The 25,971-nt window shown below is 48.6% G+C and overlaps 1 protein-coding gene across 4 annotated transcripts in view; it reads right to left on the bottom strand.

Annotated features, from left to right (window-relative positions):
* Nucleotides 1–25,971, bottom strand: part of MYO5A (myosin VA) — a 200,474-nt gene that overhangs the window by 9,595 nt on the left and 164,908 nt on the right. The window contains exons 29-39 of one of the 4 annotated variants that reach the window (XM_075532001.1): nucleotides 25,189–25,289; nucleotides 23,664–23,744; nucleotides 21,063–21,261; nucleotides 18,843–18,917; nucleotides 17,339–17,432; nucleotides 12,858–13,004; nucleotides 10,370–10,524; nucleotides 8,285–8,374; nucleotides 6,578–6,728; nucleotides 3,970–4,252; nucleotides 1,483–1,657 (exon numbers count right to left, since the gene is read on the bottom strand). In XM_075532001.1, the coding sequence (XP_075388116.1) occupies nucleotides 1,483–1,657; nucleotides 3,970–4,252; nucleotides 6,578–6,728; nucleotides 8,285–8,374; nucleotides 10,370–10,524; nucleotides 12,858–13,004; nucleotides 17,339–17,432; nucleotides 18,843–18,917; nucleotides 21,063–21,261; nucleotides 23,664–23,744; nucleotides 25,189–25,289 (1,551 nt within the window). The remainder of the gene's footprint in view (nucleotides 1–1,482; nucleotides 1,658–3,969; nucleotides 4,253–6,577; nucleotides 6,729–8,284; nucleotides 8,375–10,369; nucleotides 10,525–12,857; nucleotides 13,005–17,338; nucleotides 17,433–18,842; nucleotides 18,918–21,062; nucleotides 21,262–23,663; nucleotides 23,745–25,188; nucleotides 25,290–25,971) is intronic. The other 3 variants (XM_075532003.1, XM_075532002.1, XM_075532004.1) reach the window with 3 other exon arrangements.

The raw sequence follows: 25,971 nt of genomic DNA on the forward strand, positions 1-25,971 counted from the left end.
AAGCCAATAACAATGGATACAAGAATTAAAACAATGTTCTAAAATTGATTGTGGTGATGGATGCACAACTTTTAAACATATTTAAACCACTAAATCATACGGTATGTGAATTATATGGCAATAGAATTATTTAAGAAGAAAAAAGTATCATAGAGAGACCCAGAATGGTACAGATCAGGTATCCAATAAATAAATGTTTGAATTTTTTAAAGCATCAAATCATTTTTTGGGGGTAAAATCATTATATCTAATTAAATCATTATTAAAATAAGGTAGAAAATAAAGTGGAAAGATATTTCCATTTTTAAGGCATAGTCAGATGTGACCATTTCAATTTAAATTAAAATAGAAAAACTTTTTCAAATTAAATTGGGCAGTGCTGATCGAGTGGCAAAGATGAAATCAAACCCCAGAGAGATGTGGACTAGAAAGTGGGAATGTTTATCATGCCTATGAGGAATTACTGAATCAGGAGCGAGTATTAGGAGTTTAAAGATGTAGGACCTTTGTGAAATAAAATTCGCTAAATGAATTGTATTCTGACTTTGCATGATTGGTGGACATGAGGGATGGGAGGGGCTTAAAACTATAACACAGTAATGTAATTGTGCTGTATTCTTAGTAAGGGTTATGGAACTAGGAATTCAGCATTTTGAAGCTGCAAATCCTGATTCTGACTCTCTCCTAATTTGGGTTCTGATTGCAATTTGGGGCTAACCTGGAGAGCTCCGTGTTCTAAGATACGGGACAAATAGTAAAGAAGTCCAGGAATCAACAGAAAATAACCAGGCAAAAGAAAACGAAAAAGGGGCTCATTCGTGCCTGGCCCTGCTTCGTGCTGTTGCCCCTGTCTTCCAAGGATTCCACGCCTCAAGTTCGTGACGCCCTTCATCGTCTAGCTGACTTTGCTCGGATCCTGCTCTGAACCGAGACAGTTGTCACGCCTGAGTTCCCGTCACACCTATTCCTCTACTCTAGAATGTGCCAGACTGAATATGATGCATCAGCTAGGCCCAGCTCTGTCTTCCCCACCAGACTGCATGCTCCTTGTTGAAGGATCTCACTGCACCACGTGGGGCCTGGAGAGCAGACCCCCATCCGGTGTTTCATGGAAAGGAAACAAGGATCATCAGTCTTTGAAAAAAGAGAAGCCGCAAGAATCATGCCATTTTCAAATGTTTTTTGGGATAGACACTTTATGTACCCCACCTCATGCAAGCAGGGATTTTGCTTTGTTGGTGGCTGTAGCTCAGAGCCTGGGACATGGCCGAGCAGTGTGGGCACTAGTCTCTCTCTGTAACGAGTACGGGGTGTGTGGCATTCTGGACAACGCTCCAGTCTTCCGAGTGCAGAGGCATACCCGGCTTCTCCGGCCCAGAGGAAGCCAGCCGCGAACAAAGGTAATCAGTACGCCACCCCTTGGCTGTGCCACCGACTGGGTGTGCTAAGCGGCGACCCATTCCCCCCAGGCCATCGCTTTACCTGGGCAGTAGTTAGGGCATTGCACATGGAGCAAATGGCCTCGGCATCTTCGTCGGTCTTCTTCTTCACTTGCAGGAGCTGAGCAGCTTGGATGAGAGGCTCCAGGGTCTCCTTCGCCCCACTGGTCATCAGATTCTTGTCACGCAGCCACTCCTCCAGCTGACTGACATTGTACCTGTGCCAAGAAGAGTCGGCGAGAGGAAGAAGACCAGGTTGCTGAACATTGTCAAAACGTCTTCAAATTTTTTTTGGCATGGCCTTGTCAGGATGTTATGCTAAAATGACAGGCAGTATTTTTGTTCAGTTTCCTTAGATCTCATCAGCTATGCTTGAAATTGTACCATTATAAATAGCTTGGAGGCTTATCATCATGATTATGTAAGATTAAATGGCTCGGGAATATTCTTTAACTGAGGGACTTGACCTGGGAGTCACCGTAACACACAGTATGAAATAAAGCTTGCTAAAAATTTTTTTTAATTTAAAAAAAAAAAAGAAAGAAAGCTTGCTATTGAGCCGAACAGCGCACACAATCTGGCTGTGGCCTGGTGGATCAGCCCACCAGGACACACTTCATAATGCCTCTCTGGTTTAGCGACGAGTTCTTTTTGATCGGTGCGGATCAATGAACATTGAAGTACTTTCTCTTCCTTACAGCAAAGGCTAAGTCAGTGAACGGAAACATCGGCTCCCCACGTGGATCTCGGGCCCACGCTCTGCCTGGGGAGGAGCCAGGCAGAGGAGATCCTGGCCCGGGGACAGCTCGGGAATGGAAGGAGAGAAAGACAAGTGAGGAGAAGTCATTGAAAGACAGACAGACAAGGAGCAAGACAAAGCAACTTTGCAGCAGCTGAGGTCTCATGAGCTGGCCAATCCAGTGAGCAAACCACACCCACTGCCTTCGAGTCGATTTAAACGCATATATATTTGAGATTCAATACTTACAGGCACAGATTGCCTCGTCTTTCTCCAGAGGAGCAGCTGGTGGGCTTAAACCACCAACCTCACATCTACTAGCTTAGTACTTACACACAGCACCACCAAACCAACCCAACCCAACCCAACCAAACCAAACCAAACTCACTGCCGTCGAGACCATTTTGACCCACGGCAACCCTACAGGACAGGGTAGAACCGCCCCTGTGAGTTTCCGAGTCTGTGATTCCTTAGGAAACTAGAAAGTCTCATCTTTCTTCCACGGAGCAGCTGGTGGTTTTGAACTGCTGACCTTGTGGTAACCAACGAGATGTGTGACCACCACGCCCTCGGGGATCAAGGGGATCCTTGAGTGACAGTGGTCTCCAAATATGACGGAAGGAAATGGCCACGTGGTCATAATTTAGAAGTCAGGCAAGTAAAAGGCACTGTGACGTGACCACAGGTAACTTCATAGTGATGAGCAAAGTCTACAGCGCCGTGCTTCCCTCTGTGGGCCATCCGCCCTGGAGGGGCTGCGAAAGCACACACCTACCTGCTAGCCTGGATTTTGGGATCTAGGACAAATGGTTTTAATTGCCAGGAGCAATCATTTTTCCCCCCTGAAAAAGTGGCGGGGTAAGCCAAATAAGTTTGGGAGTCTATGTTGGAGAAATCCAACTATACTTCAATTATACTTCCTGAAGGGAAGTAGGAAATTGAATTTGGGTCAGAAGGGAAAACGTGGACAGAATGCCACAATTTTCTGAGGTTGAGTAGCGTAAAGACTTTGGTAGGAGAGATTCCCCCACCCTACCCATCCCCACCACCTCCCGGCGATTCTTCTAGCTGCTTTAAAATAAGTATTTGCAAAAATAAAATGATAAATTATCATAATGAGGTTATGCTCGGGAGGAGGAGTTGGGCAGACAACTGAGTTCAGCAGCAGTTACACACACACACACACACATGCATGCACACCCACTCAGCTGCTCTGTGGGAGAGACAGGGCTTTCTACTCCTGTCAAGAGTCGCCTTCTCAGAGACCCACAGGAGCAAGGTGGACCCACCTTGTCCTTAGGGTCACTGTCAGTCAAAAAGGGTCTTGATTGGCATTGAGTTTGGTTTGGTTGGGTTTACGGAAAAAAAAATCGGAGAGGGCATATGTTAAGTGCTGGTAAAACAGGTGCTAAATTTGTTCCTATTGCCATCGGTGCAGAGAGTCATTTTGTCAAGATGTACTAGGCATCTTGATAGTCGGATATTTTGCTCCTTGTTAACTGCAGACCCAAAGGCGGGAAACAGTTATCCTAGTGCATTTTCCCGCCACCGGCACAAGTTTCCTTCTCAGGGGTGCAAGGTTTCCCACCAAGCAACGAGAAGAGCCCATTGGCAGGCCCGGGCAAGGAGTAACTGCCGAAAAGAGCTAGAGGCGCCCTGCCAGGACCAGAGAAAGTGGCGCCAAGCCAGGTCTTCCTCCGCTGCTTGGCAGGGGACTTTGGGTGCACTGACGTCCAGCCAGTAGCCGGCTCTCTGCCACACGAGGCCGGCAGGGGGTGGACATTGGCTCACCTGATCTGCATGCCTTTGCTCCAGGAGCACATGTCCTTCCGCAGGAGCAGGTTGTTCAGGGTGACGGCCCCCACGATGTAGAACATCTGCTTGACCACCTGCTTGATCAGCTCGGGGTCCATGCCGTGCTGGCACATGACCGAGTGGAAGGAGCCGAGCTGCTGGAGGATGCTGTCCAGAGTGTAGGCGCCCTCGTCCGCGATGCTCGAGGTCCGCTTCCTCAGCCCCGTGGGCTTCACCCCGGACATGCCCTGGATCGTCTCGTGCTCCAGCATGCCTGAGACTAAGAGGAGACCCACGGTTAACGCCCGTTGTCATGTGCGTGCACGCGGCCACACTCACGTACGCACATACATCTGGAGTCTCCGAAAACAGGGGACCAATAGAGGGACGAGGGATGTCACAGGATGAGGAGCTCTGGATTTTAAATAGGAGCGAAGGAATGACTCTTAAATGGGGCAATCACCACGAAATGCAAAGTATGCCCGGCGCGGTTTCCACAAGAGGCCTTTCAATAACACACACGTGTGCTATCTTAGTTGGGGTTTGGAGAGAGGTGCATGAAAGATATTTGGGCCCCAGAGACAGACCCATCAAATAGCAAGAAGGTCAATGTCCTGAGAGTAGACAGGTGGTGGGAGAGCGCATTAGTGTGGCCCAGCACATTAGTGTGGGCTCCCATCCTGGGCTCCTCCCTGGCAGTTGGCTTTGGGCTAGCTTCAGCCTCCCTGGACTGAGCCCACAGGAGGGAAATGATGATGTTGTGGGGTGCCAGGGGTGAGGAGGGAAAGCGTGGCTGGGAAGGAAAGGGGTTGGGATTAGCGTGAAGAGCCTGTTGATAATATGCTTGATCATAAGAAATTGGTAACATAAAAAAATGGTTTCTTTTGACTCAATATATTCCGAATTAAGAGCCTGCAGTGTGTCTGTGCCCCCCCCCCCCCCATCTCATACGTCTAACCTCCTTTCCCATTCCAGAGGCACGCGGAGGGTACAGTACATAAATTAACACCCAGGGCGAGCGCACGCATTTCGGGAGAGGCGCGTGGAATCACACAATTAGCCGAGCACCCAGGTAGTCACCCCTACCTACCCCCCAGGCACCCAACAGCTGTCCTGAACATAAGGCTCGGCTCCTTTAACCAAACTGCCTTGAACCATTCCCAGGGTCCAGGAGGTGTCCGGTTCAGTGTGGAGCGGCTTCTCCATAGAACCTCTTGGAGAGCTGCTTCTGGACAGGTGGTGGCCAGGCAAACCTACGGAGCTGAAGTGCCCAGCGACTCAGCCACAGGTGTGCTCTGTTTTGTTTTCTTCGGCAGCGAGTTCACTCCAGGGCACAGTGCACCCATTCCTAACCCCGCAGTTTAAATGGGGGCCGAGGAAGCAGTGCGGAGGTCAAATGGCGCATCGCACAGGGGGACACTCTGCGGCCCAGGGCCTCTTTAAACAAGGGGGTGACTGAGGATAAGGTGTGCCTGGCCCAGGCCAGAGTAGTTCTTGGCCACCTCATCTGCAGGTGAAAGGTGCGCTAAGAAAGATGGAAGAAGAGCGGGCGTTTCTTAAAGAGAAGAACACCGACAGTACCACGGACCGCTCACAGAACTCTGCCAGAATGCCCCCTGAAGGAAAGGAAGGCGAGGCTCGATCCAGGGAATTCCGACATGATGTCAGAAAGGCCAGTCCTTAGAGAAGGAGGGGCTGCCCCAAAAGAGGAGGCGCCTTGACAAGTTGGATGGGCGCGGCTGCTGCAATACCGGGACCCACCACGTGAGGGCGGTGCAGGACCGGGCGGGCTCCCTTGCGCTGTGCCCACAGTCGCCATGGCACCGAAGGACAACAACTTCCACACCAGGAAGCCTACGCTAGTGTCCTCCCAGAGAGACGGAAATGCAGCTTTCCTCAAGCACTCCCTTCAATCTACTCACTCATTCTGTCCAAACCTTTAAGAAAGCAACACAAGGAATGCGATCTACCGCGGAGCATAAAGCACAGCCCGATCTTAAAACAGGTCCCCCCTCGTGGCACGGTGGGGATGCACTGGGTGGCTAGCTGCAAGGCCAGCCGTTGGAGACTACCAGTGTGCCATGGCAGCGAGAGAAGGCTTTCTACTGTCATAGAGTTCCCGTGTGGGAAACCCCCGGGGGCAGTTCCAGGTGGTCGCTGTAAGGGTCGCTTTGCGTCAGAATCGACTCGGTGGCACTGAGTTTGAATTAGGAGCGGGGCACGTCGAAGGTGAGATTTTGATGTATCCCCTGTTGGCCGTGCCTGGGTTTCTGGGCATCCTCAGCAGCTTTTAGGCCCACCTACGTTCCCTTAATACTTGATCTTCTCCAGCATGAAACCAAACCCAATCCCACAACCATTAATTCCAGCTCCCCATGAAACAGAGCAGCAGGGTCTCCCAAACTGTAAATCTTTCTGGAGCCTGGCCTTTCTCCTGAGGAGCAGCTGGTGGGTTTGAACCACTGACCTTGCGGTTAGCACTCCAATGCATAACCCACTGCACCACCCTGGCTCCTTCCTATGGGACTACATTGGCTCCCAAACATGTGCTGCCGGAGGCCATTTCCCATGGGCAGACTGCAGCGCGCCAGGGCCACGGGCTTACCAATCATCGGCTGCAGGATGTTCTCGAGCACCCTGACGAGCTGCTGGTAGATCTGAATGGCCAGGTCACTCAGCACTTGCCGGTACTCAGCCAGGTCGAAATTGGTGAGGCAGTGTTCGTTCTGGCGAGATGTGTTGTGCTTCATAAAACCCTAGGGTCGGAAGGTAGCGTTAAGAAGGCTATGCGTGAGCCGAGCGTCTCTTCCGCTGAGCACTCTGCAGGTTGATCCACCGCCCCGTGCTCTTTCCAACTTTCTCCGAGGAGGGGAAGCTTCTTCTCTGTCTTCCCCCCCAGTTATGAACTTCCCTGAGCCAGGCGCGGGGCCTCTGCTAACACCTCTTACTAGAGGCTCCTCCCGTCCAGTGGTCCCAGACCACCCAGCTCCCACAGAAATGCCAGGGGAGCCGCCCTCAAATGCTGGTGTCCGTCAGAGTCCCCTTCCACTCCCTACTGCCTTTCAATCCTATCTGAACTTCCCAAGCCAGCACGAATGAGTGCTTATACTGATGAATCAGCAGGCTGACTGACAAACATGAAATGATCTGCTGTGCTTAATGTCTTCACCTCAGCCTTTAAACACTCTAGTTCATAAAACTATGCCCAAGGGGCGTGATCTTCCCAAAATTGAGCAAGTTCCCCAAAGACTGCCGAAATAATCAGACATTCACTATCCTTCATGGGAGCCACGCCTAGACTTGAGTCGGAATCCTTTGGGCAGTGTGTTACAAATAGAGCGCCCTTTCACCCAGCCACTCGGTATTTTAACAGTTAACTTCACGCTTATGTCATGGATTCTGCCCATATACAAGCATCTGCCGCCCTACAACCTACTGAGTGTCCTGACAGGACATCCATCCTTTGCGGTGCCGTGGAGATTCTGGTCCTGTCTGCTCAGGGACTCCACCTGGCTGCCTTTGTGTTTCTCATCGTTTGCCAGAGAGTCCTTTCCCCCATAAACTGGGTGCTCAGCTTCTCTGCCTGCCTGTGCTGAGTTTGGGGAAGGAAGGCATAGAGCAGGGGCTGGGACTCAGTGGCAGACAGACCCAGAATCCCAGAATCTGCACTTTCTGGCTGAGTCGCTTTGGGCAAACTGATAGACACTGTTGAGCTTCAATGGTCTCATTTGTAAAACCAGGTGAATGAGTCCTACTTCACAGAGACGTGGTAAGAATTAAATGGCAAATTTGTGTGTTAAATGCTGTTAGGCACATACTGCGCCCATATTAAATAGTCATTATTAATGTTCTACATCATTTTCGAAGTCTATGAAACCACTGATGAGGACATTATTACAAACACAATCAATAAAGATTTGGGGGGAAATCAATATCCCAAAAGATCACCTTTAACATATGTGACAAGCCTAAATCAATACATCTCTTCAAATTGGGTCAGTATTTCTAGACTGTTATTTTTTTTAGCCCACTTCATCATAGTGACCACAAGCTTCACTCCGTCACTTCTCAGTGACAAGTGTTCACCTCCTCTCTCCTGCAGGTTCGCAGAACACACAGTCTCAGAGGGAAGACACTGTTTCTCCCCACCCCGCAGTTACTGCGGAGATAGTGGGGGCCGAACGGAGCTCTGGACTTTGATGCCACCTCTGATCTAGGGTTACTGAAGCAGAACACAGTTCAGCATCTCAGCATTTGAACCCTGTCCTAAAACAGGGCAGGGAACGCGCGGACGGTGTCAGGGTTTACTCACCTCTTCTCCGCTGTACTGCTTCAAGCAGTGCAGAAATCGGCAGGTGTTGGAAAGCCAGAAGGAGACCGTTTCGAAATCATCACCTCTTTTCTGAAACAGAGAGTAAGTCGAAATGTGCTTTTTTGCCTCAGGGAAATAAAATGAAGAAGGCGAAGAAAAACCTAAACAGACACCAGAGAGCCCATTCTCTCGGCTGCCCTGGTAAGCCCGTGCAAAAGCAAAGCACACGGCAGATGCAAAAGGCACATCGCCGCTGCCAGAACGCCAGCTATACCGGGTTCATGGTTTGTCTGCTCGCTACTTTGCTGGGCATCCATTCGCTTGCCAGTAGACAAGTGATACCCACTCACTTGGTTGATGCTAACTTCCCTTTAAGTGGGAACAAAAAATCATCAAGACTCCGCTCATCTAAACTCAGGAACGTTTGCCACGCACTAGGGGCGTGGCCCAGAGAAAGCCACTTACCGTCCCTGAGCCTGGGGTTCTTCTGCTGTACAATAGGGATAAGACACGTAGCCTCCCTGATAGACTTCCTACACGAGTTTAATGAAATACTATGCAATATTATTTATTTGTGTCAGTGAGGGAGAGAGTTTTTTTTGTGTATTTTTTTTAAATTTAAGAAGCATAATAAGTAAAAAAATTTTAAATAAAAACAAAGCATAATAAGTAAATCAAGGGGTAGGGGGAAAAGGTCATTTTCAGTGATTAAAAAAAGAAATCTAAAACCCGAATGCTGATTAGAGTCACTACATTACATTTTCCACAATAATGCTTTTACAGCGAACAAACTAAATTTGGTCAAAATTAAAGTGTCCATCAATTTTATTCTTTTTCTTATGTCAGTGGGAAAGCCATTAGGTTCGATGCAAAGGTATCTAAATAAAAATTACTTGCTGGACATAAAAACGATGACACATTTTCTAGATACAGTTGGCTGGGTGTGCTGCTTTCCAGCCCAGATGAGGAAAATCTGTCACTAAAACCAAAACAGGTATGCAAGACGCCGAGGCACGTCAGTCAAACGCACGTTCTCAGTGGTATCAGAGCTGCCCCACATCGCTGTCGTCTTCAATGAAGACCCGAGGGAAAGAAACTTGACGCTTTGGTTTTTCTTGTCTTTTGGGGTAGGAGTTGACTGGAGAAGTCACAAAACTTACACTTTAAGTGCAATACAGCATTAAAACATTTTTTTAAAAAAGTGAGCAAGTTAATTGGGAAGACACCCATCAGCTTTTACTGGCAAAGTATCCAAAACGCTGCGGTTCAGTCGCTCCCGTCTACGCAGTCCCGCTGAGCGTGTGCTGAACCATGGGACTGACCACGACCCACCACTGACGGCATCAGAGGGAGGCAGCTCTCCGCCCAGCTCCAGCCTCAAAGTTCTCCTGGGGTGGGGTCCCGCGTGCCCCGTATCTCAGATCCTCACAGAAACAGCGGAGTGAAAAGCCAGCACATCACTCGTTCGCTTGTGCTGAGTGTCACCAGGTGGATCACGCAGGATGAGTCAGCGATGATGTGGGCTCCGCGGCTCTGTTACATCACGGGGCTCTTTAAGACCCGTGTGTTGTTGTGCACGTGGAAGCAGGCACTTCAGGTTAACAAGGCAAATTTGGGGGGTAGCTGGAGAAGAATACGGAGCAAAGGTGGAAGGCAAACGTTCGGGGTTTATCAGTCATTCCTTTTCCTGTGAACGGGCTCCAGGAGTCTGCCAGGTGTAACTGAGCCCACCTAATATTTACTGTGATGGTATCATATTATTCCCTATGTATTGCTCACACTGACTCCTCTAAACAGTTCCAATTCTGATTCAGGCAGATCCCCAAAGCAGATGACTTCTGTCTGCGAAGAAACAATTCGCTTTATAATTCAGGGCAATTATACCTGAGTACTCTTTATTTGTGTTCAATTTGGACCCTGTTTTGAAAGCAGGTAAATATTCGCATTGCAAGGTCCATGCAGCTCACAAGGGATGCTAGCCGCTAAGACAGGACACTTTCGTCTAAAGAACGGAAAACCCTGTATCTGTACAGATCCCATCACCATGAATATCCACTCCGAGGATTCCATTGACCGCGAACTGACCTTCAGTACTTTTTTGATGCTGTTAATGGTGGATGTCAGCAACGACCTCACTTTCTGGTCATCATTTAGGTAGTCAGCATGTCGAACGCACATGAACAGGATGTATGCCGGCAACCCTGGAATCAAGTTGACGGCTACGCCACGTGGCTTCAGTTCTGGAAAAGAAAGAAAAAGAAAAGTGATCTTATGTAACGTTGAAACATTTCATGAGGAATCTTTTGAGAGATATAAAAGCACCGTGATCACGTAAACGTCCAATTATTCAGAGTAAGTAGGTCACGTTAAAAAAAGATACCTTCATAGCTCACTGCCTGGAGAAATCCCTGAGGATGGGAACATAGGAACCTCAGGTGTCTGTACTGGGATGACTTCCGGTGTCGTAGTTCCTGCTCTCCGCTTCCTTGGAATTTCACACTCATGCAGCGACTGCCTTCTGCCATCCCTGTGCCTATCCCACACCAAACTCCGGTTCCCCACGGAACCTGCTTTCCGGTAGTTACCCATCTCCGTCAAATAGGTCGCTCCAGTCTCCAGTCTTTCCGTTTTGCAAGCTGGAAACTGTGTCCTCATGTGTGACCCTTTCTTTCACATCCTCATCTCATCTATCAGCCAATCCTGTTGGCGAACCTCCAGAACCCAATCACTTCTCAACAATTCTCCTCGCTCCTTTAGGCCCCCACCACCCTGTCCCTCTATTTCCACCCCATCTCCACGATCCACTCCTTGCTCCCCAAGAGCACACTTTCCCACACAGCAACCAGGGCGATTCTTTAAGAAAATGTAAATCACATGATGTCACGGTTGCTCTGAACAGCCTGTAGGTGGTTCCTCATCCCACTCACGTGGAAGACGCAAAATCCTCACCGGGTCTGCTAGCACCTTTGTGATGAGCCTGACCCCTCACACACACACCTCAACCTGCCTCAGCTCACTGGACACCAGTCAAGCGGGTGTTGAACGCGCGGCATGCTCTCGTGCCGGCTGTTTCTACACGGAATATTCTCTCCTCCGGCATCAGCAGTGTTTCCTCATTTCCTCTGGTCTCTGCCCTGCAATCATCTGATCAAAAGGGGCCTTTCCTGAGAACTTGAGATAAACCGGTATACCTGCCCTCACTTTTTACCCGTTCTATATTTTTTGGTTTTGCCTTTTTCTGCCCCCCACCCTCACCCCCAGGCACACACCGGAATAAGCGCTCGGTGGGGCCAGGGACTTCACTTTGCCCATTACCTAGTGCCTAGGACATGCCTGGCACAGGGTAGGAGTTCGGGAAATGTTCATCAAGCACACGAATCTTCTGTCTGCGCTAGTATTTAAAACACAGTGGCTTCTTAGTTTTGCAAAACGAAGGTCATGCTGAAATGTGCGTGACTACGCACTGTACCGAGTTTAATTCCGTGAACTGGGGAACGTTAAATCAATCGGTGGTACTGCCAGTCACGTGGCTGCCACCGTGGTGGCTGAGGGAACAACACTATGCAAAATTAAGAGCTTCCTCAGGGCAGAGCTTATGGGCTATGTGTGCTCCCTGCTCACCCCCCACCCCTCACGCCCCGCCTCGGGGTCTCACACTGCGCTACCCCACCCCCTTTCATTGATCAGCCTTCTTCTTCCATTGCTGGACTCTGTTCTTTGATTAGTTTTGTTCCTTCTCTATTAATAACCTGTGTTCTCGGACGCATTAGCGATAAACTTTTCTGGGGAAGTCAGCAAAAAAAAAAAAAATGAAACATAAGTATTTAAAGAGCCCAGAGCAGTGGTGTTCCAGTGCGGCTACGCTTACAAATCTATTGAGAGGTTTATGAAAAAGACAAATACACAACAGCTACACAGGCCAGGCTTGTCCCGAGAACTTTTGATTGGACTGGTCTAGTGTGTGTGTGGGGGGGCACTCAGAGTCCCCTTTCAAAGCTTCCCAGGTGATTCCAAAGTGCACCAGGACTGAAGCGTTCTAGTCTCAAAGGATCCTTCGGAGGGGGCCTGTCTTACCGGTAATGTACCTATGTAGCTATAAGAAATGCCACCAGTGGGTGGCTGTAACAGACAGTCATTTATTTCCTCACAGTTGAGCAGGCAGGAAGCCTGAGTTCAGGGTGCCCTCCCTGCCAGCTCTGCTAGTCCTGTCCCCTCAGCTTGTCTCCTGCTCCCTAGGAGATCCCCCTGGGGCTTGGCATCTGTTCCCCCAACACCTCTGCTTGTTTAATCTCTTTTATATCGCCAAAGAGACTGGCTCAAAACACGCCTATGAATCTGGCCTCACTAACGTAAGAGAGGTGTAACCCTTTCCCAAATGGGATTCTAACCACCGGCATGGGGGTTAGAAAGGACCCTGACCATGCGATCGGTGGGCAGAACACTCTTTCAGCATTGCAAAGCACCCGGACGTGCTGGCGCCCGCAAGCAACGCCAGGCTGGGCCATGTGAAGATTGGGGACTGGTGGCCCCGAAGGCCCGAGCCAGACCTTCACCCCATGCAGAGAATACTTGCCCAGAATCAGATTCTTCACCAGTTTGGGCTCATCCTCCTTCTTGTATTCCAGCATTCCTTGGAAATCCTTTTCTTTCCTGGGGATGTTGACGGGACGGATGGGCTCGTCGATGATCTGTCCTGGGGAGATGTTCTCCATCTGACCCACTTTGGGAAGAAACAAAAGGGGGAAGAAAATGTTTTCCAGGGAGAAAGGATGAGAGCGGCTTTTCTTCCTGTGACTTATGAGAAGTCCACAACCATAGAAATGCACCACATTTACGACCTCACTGTCTCTGCTGAACCTGTTTTTGTGTGTGCGTGGGTGCGCGGGTGGCAGATTTGTACACGGTAAAGCCACTCTGACAGCCAGCACGATTAACCATTTATTTGGTATAAAGATCGAGTGTCCTAAATGTTTAGTGACTGCACCTTTTGGTTAATGAATGGATCCTGATCAGAAACGGCGAAAGGTATTTAGACTTTTAATTAACAGAAGGAAAAACCAGTATTCTACAAAGCAGCAGCCCGGCTATAACAGATTTCCCCTCCTTTTTAACTCTATGAACCCATTCACTAAGAAAAACGGATATTTACTTTGTATACATCGTCGCAATAGGTTCAAAAGTTGAGGTGGATGGCAGGCCAGCAATTCTCCAGAGAAGCTGATGTGAAAATGTAAAATGCTTCAAAAAGGCAAAGACCTCTCTCCTCTTACGCCCTCATTTACACACACACACACACACACACACACACACACACACACACACACACACCTAAGTAGGTACAACAATCCTATTCGTCTGTTTTGCTTCTTTGTGTATGTTTAGCTCAGCGCTCACACAGCTACCGGGAAGCTGTGGCCATTACAGGACAACTACCTTCCCGAAGTTCAAAGTGGTCACTACAATCGATGGAATCCTTCTTGTGTGGCGGTTATATGTTGGCCTGCTAACAGCAAGGCCAGCAGTTTGAAACCACCAGCCCCTCCTTGGGAGATAGATGGTGCTTTCTACTCTCGTACGGAGTTAGTCGCGGAAGCCCACCAGGGCGGTTCTGCTATGTCGTGTGGCCTCTGGGCTCGCTGTGAGCTGGGTCCATTCAACTGCAGCTGAGTGTGTGTGTTTATGATCAATGGCAGCAGCTCCGAGACAAGAACTGTGGTCAGGGTTAAACAGAAGTCTCCAAATTCATCTCAAGGGAGCATGTGAGGGAGCGTCAGAACGCTCACGGAAAAATGAATGAAAAGATAATGGAATTTTCCACGAAGGCACAGAAGCCCCCCTCGTGTGAGTTTTCATGGTGTTTGCGGACATGTAGGATCCAGAAAATAGGTTTTTAAGTCCTTTATCCGCAGGACCAAGGAGGTAAGACACAGGTGAGGTTGGGATAGAACATGTCTTGTTGCTGGCTCTGGAGGGCTCCCTTGGACTTCCCTGGCCAATTCCTGGTTGGTTCTAAGAAGCCAGTTCTACAGGGAGGTCCCCACCCCGAACATCTGTACCTGACAATGCGCTTGCTCGGGCATGAATCACAACCACATGCCAGAGACGGTGGCAGGGAGCCCGGTGACGGGTCGCCCGCCCTGTGGTCCAGCATTGCACACTGGAGTTAGTCATACTGAAGACTGGGCCTAGGTAATGTCACCACCATCCACCAACACCTGCTGTCACTGGACGCTCCCAAGGCACAGCCAGCGCCCATTGCCTAGTCTAGTGTCTCGCGTGTGTGCTGTGGTCTGACAGGGGGATTCACTGCAAAGTGTATTTCTCTGTACAAGGGAGTGGCGTGCTGGTAGCATAGTGGCCAATGAGTTGGACTGCTAGCCTAAAGTCAGCAGTTCAAACCCACCAACTGCTGCGTGGGAAAAAGATGAGGCTTTCTGTTCTTGTAAAGATCTGCAGCCTCAGAAACCCACAGGGCCTCCCCTAGAGGGCCACTGTGAGTCAGAATTGGAGGTGAGTCCTCTACACAAGAATGGAAGACGCATGCTGCTTGGTGTCACATAAACCATTCCTGGAGTCAGCTTAAATACAACAACACGTGGGTCAGTGGGGCAGCACCTGGGACGTCAAAATAAGACAATCCCATTCATCTATGTTAGGAGGCCTGGTGGTGCCGTGGTTACGAGTTGGACTGACATCCTCAAGGTTGGCAGTTCAAAGCCACCAGCAGCTCTTTGGGAGAAAGACTGGGCTTTCAACTCCCATAAGCAGTTACAGTGTTGGAAACCCACAGGGGGCCACTGTGAGTCATCACTGACGGGACGCGCAGTGAGATTCGTCGATGTCACCAGTTACCAAAACCACGGAGGTTACTTCCGAGGGGGAAAAGTGAGAGGACAGCTTTAGTTAGGTATTGAAGAAGATGCATTAAAACGCCTGGTGGAGAGAAACATCAGTGTTTTATACAATAACACTAAGAACCAGTATCAAACCCCCATCCGACAGCAACTTTGAGGACACTTCCCAATGGTAGAAATGTTCAGGGGTGAAAAACGATACTTTGCTTTCCTTCCCTTCTGAGATCTCTTTAGCTAGGCCGTTTCTGGATTGGTCAAAGAGAGGAACGTCCTTTGGAGCACAATTTCTCTCTGCAGCAATGTCCGCGAGGCAATGTGCCACCCTTTCATGGAAACGTTACTCTCTGTCTTTGTCCTTCTCCCTGAGTGCGAGGATTGGCTCAAGATGGAATAAATCTGTCAGTTCATCACGACCTTGATAAGCAAAATCATCTACTGCTGAAAACACATGTCGGCTCACATGTGCCAGCAGGGGGACAGAAAGCCGAGAAGATAGGCCAGGACACCACCCAGGTTTCAAGGACCTGCGACTTAGGAGTCCTTCTGCCCAAGGACTGCTGTAGACAGATTTCCTTCAGAGTGAGCGAGACACCTCTCTTTATCGTTTCTAGATTCGTTATACTCGAAGGGGGAAATAACTGTGTGACTTTTTGTCCTAAAAGAGAAAACACGTGGGAGGAAAAATTCCCTCCAGTTTTCTTCACTTTGGCACCAGGAAGATCTGGATGCCAGGCTTAACTGAGTTAGCCCACAAGGACCAGATTTTCATATAGAATACATCACAAAGCCGTGACAGGGAACTCCGAAGAGGCAGTGTGATTTGCAAACTGAGCCCAAACATGTAACACATGGTCATGAGCTAGATTCTGCCGAAAAGTATAACACAAGGAGCTGGCTTCTATCCCAGTCAGGCCAGTGGCTGACTGAGAAACCCTCTGTAAGTCGCTCACTGTCTGGTCCTCAGTTTTTTTTCCCTCCGATAAAATAATTAACTGATTTCTGGAAGCTGTCCAGCCTCAATGTTCTCGACTGTGTAAAAACGGAGATGCAACAGCCGCTCCTGAGAACACGGGACCAAGCAGTTCACATTTTGAGGCCCTCTCCATGTACCTGTGTAGCTTCTGCTAAAACATATAAATGTTGGAGCTAAATAAATCTCAGCTGCCTTCTAAAAAGTCTCTTTTACTAAGGGGATCCACAGGAGGAGAAAGCAGTGTTGCTATTCTAAGTCAAGAGAATTTAAGTGTGTTATATCGAAAGCAATGCTTTTTTAACTTCTCTTATAAGAATGGCAATGTTTTTCTGTATAATGGTGGGTGGGAAGTACAGAGGGGCAAGAGGAGAAAAACGCTGAAAGAATTGGTCACTTTTATTCTTTGCACAGGGCGGACAGAGAGCAGGGACTATACCCAGCAAGTGCCCGAGTCACATTCATCTATCTTATCTTCTTTCTACTCGGATATCATTGACTTCACAATATAACTCTGCATAAGCATCCTTGGGCTAATGTTGCTTCCTCTATGTATTGCCCTCACCAATGCGGTTTGGCTTAAGGACATTGTAGGCAGGGCGGTTTCACTGATGACGTTGATTCCTGATTGACAATGGCCTGATATTCCTAAGATCTTGAAATATACTACCTCCTCTTTTTAATCAAAATAGTGCATATCAAAAGAAAGCTGGCAAAAGATGCGAAACTGTGATTGAATGAATACATTGTGAATTATATGCCAATAAGACTGTTAAAAATGTACAATAACAAATGGCTTTTCTACTGATCAGAGCGTACGAAAAGGAACACAGGGGGTTTACAAACTGAGTCATCTCCCAAGTTAAAGCCTTACACTTGGTTTCTACTGTCACACCTGGGGTCACCAAGGGATGGAGGTGACTTGGAAGCAACTGGTAACAAATGGAAGACCCAGGATTTGAACCCAAGCCATCCAGCTCAAGCATCCACTCCCAAAACCTCTCTGCTACATTGTGCTGCTCTGTACAGTCCCTGGCACATAGAAAATGTTCCACAAATATTTACTGAATCTAAGAAATTAATTTCCTCCCTGTATAAAGTATTATGACTATATAAAAAAGCATTTCTTCCACCTAGTTATTTTTAGGCTATCATTCCTCATATTCTCAAGCAAATCGGGTGATCCATGTAGCCATGCCAATAGTAAAAAAAAAAAATGTGTTTAAATACCTTCTAATTCACCAATTTTCTTGGCAAATACTTTCAGTTGTTTTTTCAGTTTCCGGACAGTTTTATCCTGTTTTTCAAGTTGTTCCATCAAATCCTAAAGAATCAAAATGAAAAAAAAAACACACAAAAAACGAAATAAAGAGATCAAAACAGGCTTTCTAAAATACACTGGGGAAGAGCCAGCACAAAATACAGTACTGTTAGTTTTACACAAAAGCTCATTGGTGGAGCCACCACCTGGCAGGCGTGGGAAATGCAGCTACAATAAAAGCCAAAGTTAAAATGCACAATGCAGTCAAATCCTTTACAGCGTGATGGACAGCGAGCTCACGGTGGCGTCTTTTCAAGTAGGTTTTATATTATAAAGAAACACAACACTTGAAAAATTTACTGTTTCCCCGTGGAATGCTTTCTAGAAAGGGAGCAGACTAAAATAAATTTCGACAGATGCACAAAACGTTTCGTGGGAAATTTTAAGGACAGCTGGACTTTGGCTGACACATCATGTGTGTCAGTCAGGACAAGCATGGGTCCATGAGCCCCCCCCTCTGGAGAAGCTAAAATTATCTTCGTTACTTAAGAAATGTCCAGAACTTTGGGTACGTTGACCATATAACGACAGGGCAGAGGATAGAATACAGTGGCTGCCTGAGGACCAAATTGAGGACCAAGTTCTCAGCAGCAGGGGGAAAAACACATCTATTATTATATAGGGGGATATAATTTTTATTATAGAAAAAAGTGGTGATTTCAAACGTTTGAGATGCAAAAAAGAGGGGCATGCAAAGGGAGGGGGTGGGTTACAAAATACAAACCCCAAACACCTTGTGATTATCGACTGGTTTTCTAATTCATTAGGGATTCTCCCAAATTGACTGGCAACAGAAAGCAAACAGCAGACTCAGGAAAATGCTTAGAAGGGAAATGAATCAGTCGATTGTGGTTGTCATTCAGCTAACGGAGAACTGGAGAGCTCTGCTGGCGTAGCGGGCACAGCGTTGGGCTGCAGACCACAAGGTCAGCAGTTCAAAACTACCAGCTGCCTCATGAGAGGAAAAACAAGGCTTTCTAACGAGTTACAGTTTCAGAAGCTTATGGGGGCAGTTCTACCTTGTCCTACAGTGTCACAACCAGTCGGAATCGACTCCCTGCAGTGAGTTGAGTGAGAGAACAAAGGCATTTAAAAAGCACACCTATTCCTCCATTCTCCGCCCAGGCAAGGGTGGCACTGGGTACCAGGACTTTCCAAAAGGTACTAATAAGGGTTCCATGGGGCTTCTTGGATTTGGCTTCCATCACACTGTAAGTCTGGTGTTAATGACAGACTAACAAGACAATGGACGCAGGACAGTGACAGAGGTGACGCCACTGGCTGAGAGAAAGCTGTGGGGAGAAACGGGATTTGTGAGAGGTTTTGGCGAGGCCCCCTGGAAGGGGCAGGCAGCCAGTTACCGAGCCTAGAAATAGCCAGAAGGACAGCGGATACACTGGGGGCGTTACATACAATCATCCGTTTGTAAAGTGAAATCCGATAGGACTGATACTTCTTAGGGTCATCTGCATATAATTCCTCAAAATACTGAAAAAACAGGCACAGCAGGTGTTTATTTTCCGCTGGGAGGGAAACGCTACTTCTCAGCAAAGTCAGCTTACAATAGCTTAAAACACAAACCATAAAACTGTACGTCCTCAGAAGGTACCAGCTCACCCCCTCCCATTGCCCATGCACCCTGCTCATCTAGAAATGATTATTAGTATTTTGCAGGACCATCAAGGGGAGAAAAAAAGGCAAGCGGGTACAGCCAGGATGCCGTTGCTCATGGGCCTCGGGCTGCCTCCCCCGGGTCACGCCCGCAGAGATGCTGTGCTTTTGCTTTGTTTCGGTTTTTTTCTCACTGAAACAGCAGCAGGGGTGGGGGAGGCAAATAAACGGGGTGACCCCGGCAGTGTCTCCACACCTGTTTGAAGGTGGGGGGGCGGCACGAACCACTGAGGTTTTCTCAGCTCAGAGGGAGCCCCGAGGCAGCCTGTGCAGCCTGCTCAGGGGAGAGCCGTCAGATTTGTGCTTGTGATGGGGCATCGTGGGGGGCGGGTTAGGTGGGGTGTAGTCTGGGAGCCCAACCCCCAGGGACTTTACTATTCTGCTCCAGTGCTTCCCCAGGAAACACACAGAGTTAGGACTGAGAAACCACAATGGGTTAGAAAAAAGGACACCCCTCAATTAGTCATTGAATCGGAGCCCACCTTCCCTGCGCTGCATTCAGCGCGACGGGTGAAGAGGAGCGGGTGATTCAGAAAGCATTCTCCCTGGGTGCAGGCAAACCCATCAACTAGAATCGATGGTTTGCAATGCGGAGACTGGTTCATGTTTGTATTTTCTTTTTTTATTAAGTGCCAAGCAAATTAATACCGCAGACCAAGATGCCAGGGAGCAATAGTTAATCAACCTAGCAAACTTACTCTATAGCGCTAGGGAGCGGGGCCCACAGGCCACCCTTTGTTTCACGGATTTCCCTGTGTTTTCAATCATTTATAAGCACAGAATTCATATGCTGATCAATCATTGTTATATTATTCAGTGTCGTAATCAGTTCTTAGTCATCAAAGCATTGTTAGTTTAAGCAACAATATACTTGAGGGTAATGAAAACATTAAAAAAATGATTCTCTGATTCAGATAAATCAATGAGATTTCAGCCTTTGGAAAGAGTCGAACATCATCCCAAGCCTCCTTCCCCGTCTGCACAAGAGCCTCACATAGAAAGCTGTCCTCAGAGGCGCAGACGGACTATGCAAAGAATATTTGGATGTTGCTTCTCATTCATTCAAGAACTCGCTGAACAAGTAACACTAGAACACAACCTCTGATGTAAACCATCAAGTAAAGGGGTAACAGAGCGATGATTGCAATCATTAAATCAGCAGCGAAAATTCAGCAGCTTTCCCCAAAGGCAAACTGACTGGGGAATATAGATAGAGCTATGTAGAAATGCAGAATTATAACAGCCAATGGTTTTTTAAAATATCGTGACTATACCTGGTCAAATTAAGTTTCGATTTATAAAACTTTATAGATTTGTAATAAAAGTGACGTGATTAAGGAAGAAATATCTCAGGAGACATTTTCCGTAAAAAAAAATGTGAGCAGGTGAGGAGGAAGAAAGAGGAGGGAAAAGAAAGAAAAACCTCGGGCTTCATTTAATCTTCAGGTTCTCTCACAAAGAATAAAAAATGTAGCATGCCTGAATCCTGACGACCCCTCTCCATCCTGAGTTACAGCCAAAGCCCTTGTTGGTTTTACCACCGACCACGCTCCTGGACTCAGCTCAACCCGTATTTGTCTGCCACCGCCTCTGGCTGCCAGAGATGGTGGGATATTCTCGGAGGCTGCCTGGGGTCTGTCATGGCAACTGCAAAAGCACCTCCTAGAACGGTAGCTGGCCTGCAGCGGAGGTGACTGCAGAGAGCACCTGAGTCCTCTCGGACAGTAAGAGCCCAGTGTGTGGCCGGTGGCTGTCCTCCAGCTCCCCACATTCGGGGTGAGAGAACCCCCAGGCACAAAGGTTTTCCTTGGCTCTGTTTAGAGCAAGAGGGTAACAGTGTGGAGTGGTGCGTCTTCCCAGCAAGGACACAGGTGTTTGATGACAAGCAAAACCAACCCCAGGGCCCGGGGGACAGGCGCTGGCTCTGCCAGCCTGAGGGTGGGGCCCGAGCCACCTCCTCACCAAGTTTTCGTTGGTCAGCCGGGTGATCTCATGCTGCAGGCTGGCCTCGATGCGGGCCTCCGGGGGCAGCTGCAGGTTCTGAGCCAGCAGCTGTTGCTGCCGGTTGTTCTCCTCCTTCAGGCTCTGGATCTCCCCACGCAGGGCCTCGGCCTCGTTCTCGTGGCTCCTCCTCTGCGCCTGGAGCTGGGATTCCAGCAGCCTGAAGAGAAGACACACGGGTAGGAGGCAGAGGGCACGCCTAGTCCCCTGCCTGGCGGGCGCAAGGCTTGGCGCTCACTAGCCGGGCCAGGGAAAGCAGATGGTCTTTAGCATCTGGGTATCTTCTGACTCGATGAACATCCAGACACGTGAACAAGGGCTGGAAATGGCAGCCAATGCTCTCGTGCGTGTCTTTCTGAATTGTGGGTTCTACGGTCAAGTGCTCAAAAGCCCAAGAAACCTTTGGTAAACTTTAAAGAAATGATGCCTACACTCAATCAAGAAACAGTCTCTTGGGCACAACATCACGGCAGAGGGCCGGATGGTCAGATCATCACTATTCTAGGTCATGCAATATGGATTTAAGAATCTCAGAGCTGCTCATTTCAGGGACAAAGAGGGACCGGAGTCCCATTTTTACTTTGTACTCCTCCCTCAGAAACACAGAGAGGCCGGGGCATGAGTGTGAAATAGACACACAGATTTACCCAAATCTAGATAAGCAGCCCTAAAGTTTATGCATACCCACAGAGACATCTCTCTGCATCATAAGCTGCCAGATCAGTAACAGAATCTTAGCCTGTTTTAGACTATAGACATCAATAGAACAGACCAAGTAGTCAGGACTTCTCCAAGCACAAGGATAGCCAGGCGGCTGTGCGTACAGGGAACCCCAGACTCAATAGCCTCCGTTTAGCATGCACCCCGAGTCTACATGAACCCCCTCCCACACACAAAACACAATCACGGGTAGGTATTAGCCAGCAGGAAGAAGGAAGACACTCTTACACTCTCATCCCCTTGATCGCCAACTGCTCGGGGGACTGAGTGCTACCACGCAAGCCAGGTAACAGGAGACAAACGCTTTAACAGACTTGGAACTTCAGACACGCCAAGGTTAGTGACAATGGTTTGTGACACCGAAGAACAAAGGAAGCGGAATTAGCAGACGCCCCTGGAGCAAACGGAGTACTTTTAAAACATTTTAAAACTCAAGTTGTATTTTTCTGAGCGTTTTAAGGCTGAGATGTCACTAGAGCGGATGCGTGTTGAGAACGGTGTAGGCTTTTCAACTGGCTGTGCCTTCCCATAGAACACGGTCCCTGCGCTGCCTTCGAGTAAGTACGCCACTCCTCACTTACAGACAGGCGCTCTGGGGGCTTCCTGGATTCTGAGTTGGGCTGCTACCCACAAGGTCAGCAGTTCAAAACCATCAGCCACTCCGAGGGAGAAAGAGGAGGCTTGGTGCCCCCATCAAGAGTTTCAGTCTTAGAAATCCTTAGGGGCCGTTCTATTCTGCCTGGAGGGTCACTATGAGCTGGAGTTGACTCAATGGCGGTGAGTTTGGTTTGGATCACCTATGAACGTGGTTGCAGAGCTGTTTAAGAATGGGGGGTGGGAGTAAGGGGGGCTTGTCTGCCTCCCCAATTCCCACCCCCACCCATTTGGTGCCCTAGGCAATTCTCGGATGCTCACTTTCCCCACCACACCTTCTTGGCCGACATGACGCCTGGAGGGTCTAGGGCGACAACGGTGGTCAGGTGCTGCCATCTCCCCGAGCATGCACTAGGTGAGGACTAGGTTCATGTTCCTTTATGTCCTTGCCCAGCTGACCTCCTGTGACCTCACATCCTCCCACTGCTACTCTATGTCCCCACATGGAGAGATGGGGGCAATACAGACAAATGGGAGAAAAGGTCTCTTCGTCCCTTCTGTGGCCGGGTCACTGCTAGAACCTTTAGCGTATCATTGGGGTGGCCCACTGAGGACGGCGTAGGCTCACACGGGGTTGGGGTTCACCGCCTGAAAATGTATTCAAAGTTATCATCTGTGAAATGCTGGAGAGTGAGAGAGTCCGTCAGTAAGGGGTGGGTACTTCTTAACCACAGCAATGGAGGGAAGCACAAACCTGAATGTCACAGAAATCATATGGAGTGCGAAATCATGCCCTTAACATTACTTTCAGGCAATCTGACTGTAATATTTATCAATGCAGCCACATTGTTGCAGGCAATCTATCCTGTAGATTGAGGAATAATCCCCCAAAGAAATAACTACTTAAATAACAGGTACGAATCTCCCCGTCCTCTGGGTCTCATTGTAAAGTTTGATTTTCCTTCTAACTCCTAGAGAAAGATAATGCACACACATGGTGCTGGAGCAGGATTCTAGAGAGCCCCTTCACTCAGAGCGGGCACCCTTTCTACCCATGTCTGCTCTACTGGTATCCTTAGGGGAGACGTTCTTAAGGAGGTGTTTGGCTGAATCTCTGTGTCGCTGGAGCAAGTTTGCCCAGGAAGACAATGAGGATGTTAAGAAACATAGGCGTTACAGTTGGGAGGCCGCTGTTAGTAAGAAAGCAACAAATTGAGAACATTGCGTCTCGGAGGAGACAAATATAACCTGTTGGCTTGTTTTAACCCTTCATAAACCAGCCACAGCTCTCCATCCTCATTCAACTCCTGGCAATCCAAAGCAGGCCATCTTCCATGCAAAAGGAGCAACAATGTAAAACACAAAGGGATACGGGACGGTGATGAGATGATGAAGGTCAAGAGCAGCCCAGGTGTCAAACACTCTGCTAGGGGTACAGCGATGCCAATGCAACAATACCACAAGCAGAACGCCCGGTTAATTCGATAAAGTACTCAGTATCGTTGCAATAAAATGGACAGAAACGACAGCAAAAACAATCGAGGATCTAGAACTATTTTTCCCCCCACAAAATAAGACATGACGGGGAAGGTGAGAACGAGGTTCTGGTGTTACTAAGCTAATCATTCATCTGAGAAATCTTAAACGACACTTTGGGGGAAAAGTCTACAGTCTTCATTCTATTTTCCCGTGAACTTTGCGGGGCATCCTCGTATGTCATGCGTTATCTTGGAGATTAATCACGACAGCCACAGAACAGAATCAGACATCAGCTCCTCTCGTCCGACGGCAATCTCTATAACCCACTTCAAAACTAAGGTTTAAATCTTTTGGATAGAAGCTAGATGTAACACAATGAGCATCTCGAGGCTTCTCTGTTTTCTTCTGAGGCGATGGCAGTTGGTATGTGGAGCTAAACAATAGTGCAATTTTTCCCCCACAAACTTTTTTGAAGGCCCCTACTTTGTATGTGTAATGTCACACATTTCTAATATGAAAGTAGGTTCAGCCAGTGACCCAGCTGGAAGGCCAGCGGGATGTGATTCCAGAGTCCAGGGGCGTCCTCTGCCCGCTACACTTTGGTTATTGTTCTTTTGGGATAAAACAAGTTTTAGGGGCTGCTCCGGATAAACTGAGCTCCTGGGAAAGCTGCGAGGAAGCGTCATTCATGTCGTGACAGTACCAACCCTGAGCTCTCCGTCGGCCCTCCAAGACTCCATGAGAGCCACATGCCTCCTGCAACTTCTTCCGTGTCCAGGAATACACGGCATAAAGCCAGAGGGAAGATGTTCTCAGGAAACCTTAGAGAACATGTCAGAAACGTGAGCTCAAGCACCAGGGTCCCACTATGGAAATCTAAGTGCCCTTTTAGAGCCGTGTGGCCGAAAAAGGATGGGACTCCCGGTAACTCCGACCCCTCCCCCCACCCCGATACTTCACACGGTTTAATGGCGGAAAGTGGCCCTCTGCAGCTGGCCCTACCGACTTTCGGAAGTGACCATACTGAATGACGAAGTCAAGTGACAGCCCACGATGTCCAACACGGAGACCCCAAACCTACGAACACGTCTTCCCCCGAGGGAAAGGATATTTCCCTGCTACCTCTCGTGAATGATCATGCTACCTGACCTGATGAACTAGGCTCTAACTGGAACACCTCGGAGAAAGATCAGCTGATACCCAATAAGGCGATGTCTCTGAGCTGTGATTTACGACGCCAGGGGCGGAGCAAGGACTAAACCTAAACAAACAAAGGAAGGTTGGTCCAACTTACCTGTTTGTTTCTTTCAAACCAATGTACGCTTGTGCTATCTCCCCTTTATCTTTCATCTTCTGCACATCTTCCAGGAGGATTGTGGAATCCGTCATTGTGTTCTGAAGGGGGACATGGCACATTTCCACATTAACATTCAACTCAGAGCACCCGCTTCTTTCCCCCATAGACAGGGGGTTCATAGAGTCCCTGGGGGGAGGGGATGGCTAAACAATGGACTCCTAAGTGGAAAGGGGTCATTTCAAATCCCCCCGCCCCCCCCCCCCGAGCCCCAGAGGCACCTTGAAAGACAGGTCTGGTGCCCTGCTTTCAAAAGGTCAGCCTTGAAAACTCTAAAACCCAGTTCCACTCTGTACACATGGGATGGCCATGAGTCAGCAGGGATTCCACAGCCATGGACAGCATGTGTTCCGCCACGCCTCCGCCGCACCCACGGACTTTAGCCCGGTGCAACCATGGGGGCAATTGGGGCACAGGCGAGAAAGAAGTGCCGGGATTCCCTTTCCTGGTAATCCCTAAGACAGGACCACAAAGAGATTTAGATGCCAGAGGACCGCTGCCCTGTATGTAAAATCCCCGAGTCGCTATGTCAAATACACAAATAAATGAACAAACGACCTAGCTTTGTACAACAGGTACAACATTAAAAAAACAATCAGGCAAGAACACCAAACATCTATTGAATGGAATGCTCAAAGCGGGTCTTTCTACTCCTTATCAACCAGGTAGAATGAAACAACCACCTCCACAGAACATTAAAAGTCTGACACAGAATTCACTTCT

Source organism: Tenrec ecaudatus, chromosome 14, assembly GCF_050624435.1.
Source record: "Tenrec ecaudatus isolate mTenEca1 chromosome 14, mTenEca1.hap1, whole genome shotgun sequence".
Lineage (NCBI taxonomy): Eukaryota > Metazoa > Chordata > Mammalia > Afrosoricida > Tenrecidae > Tenrec > Tenrec ecaudatus.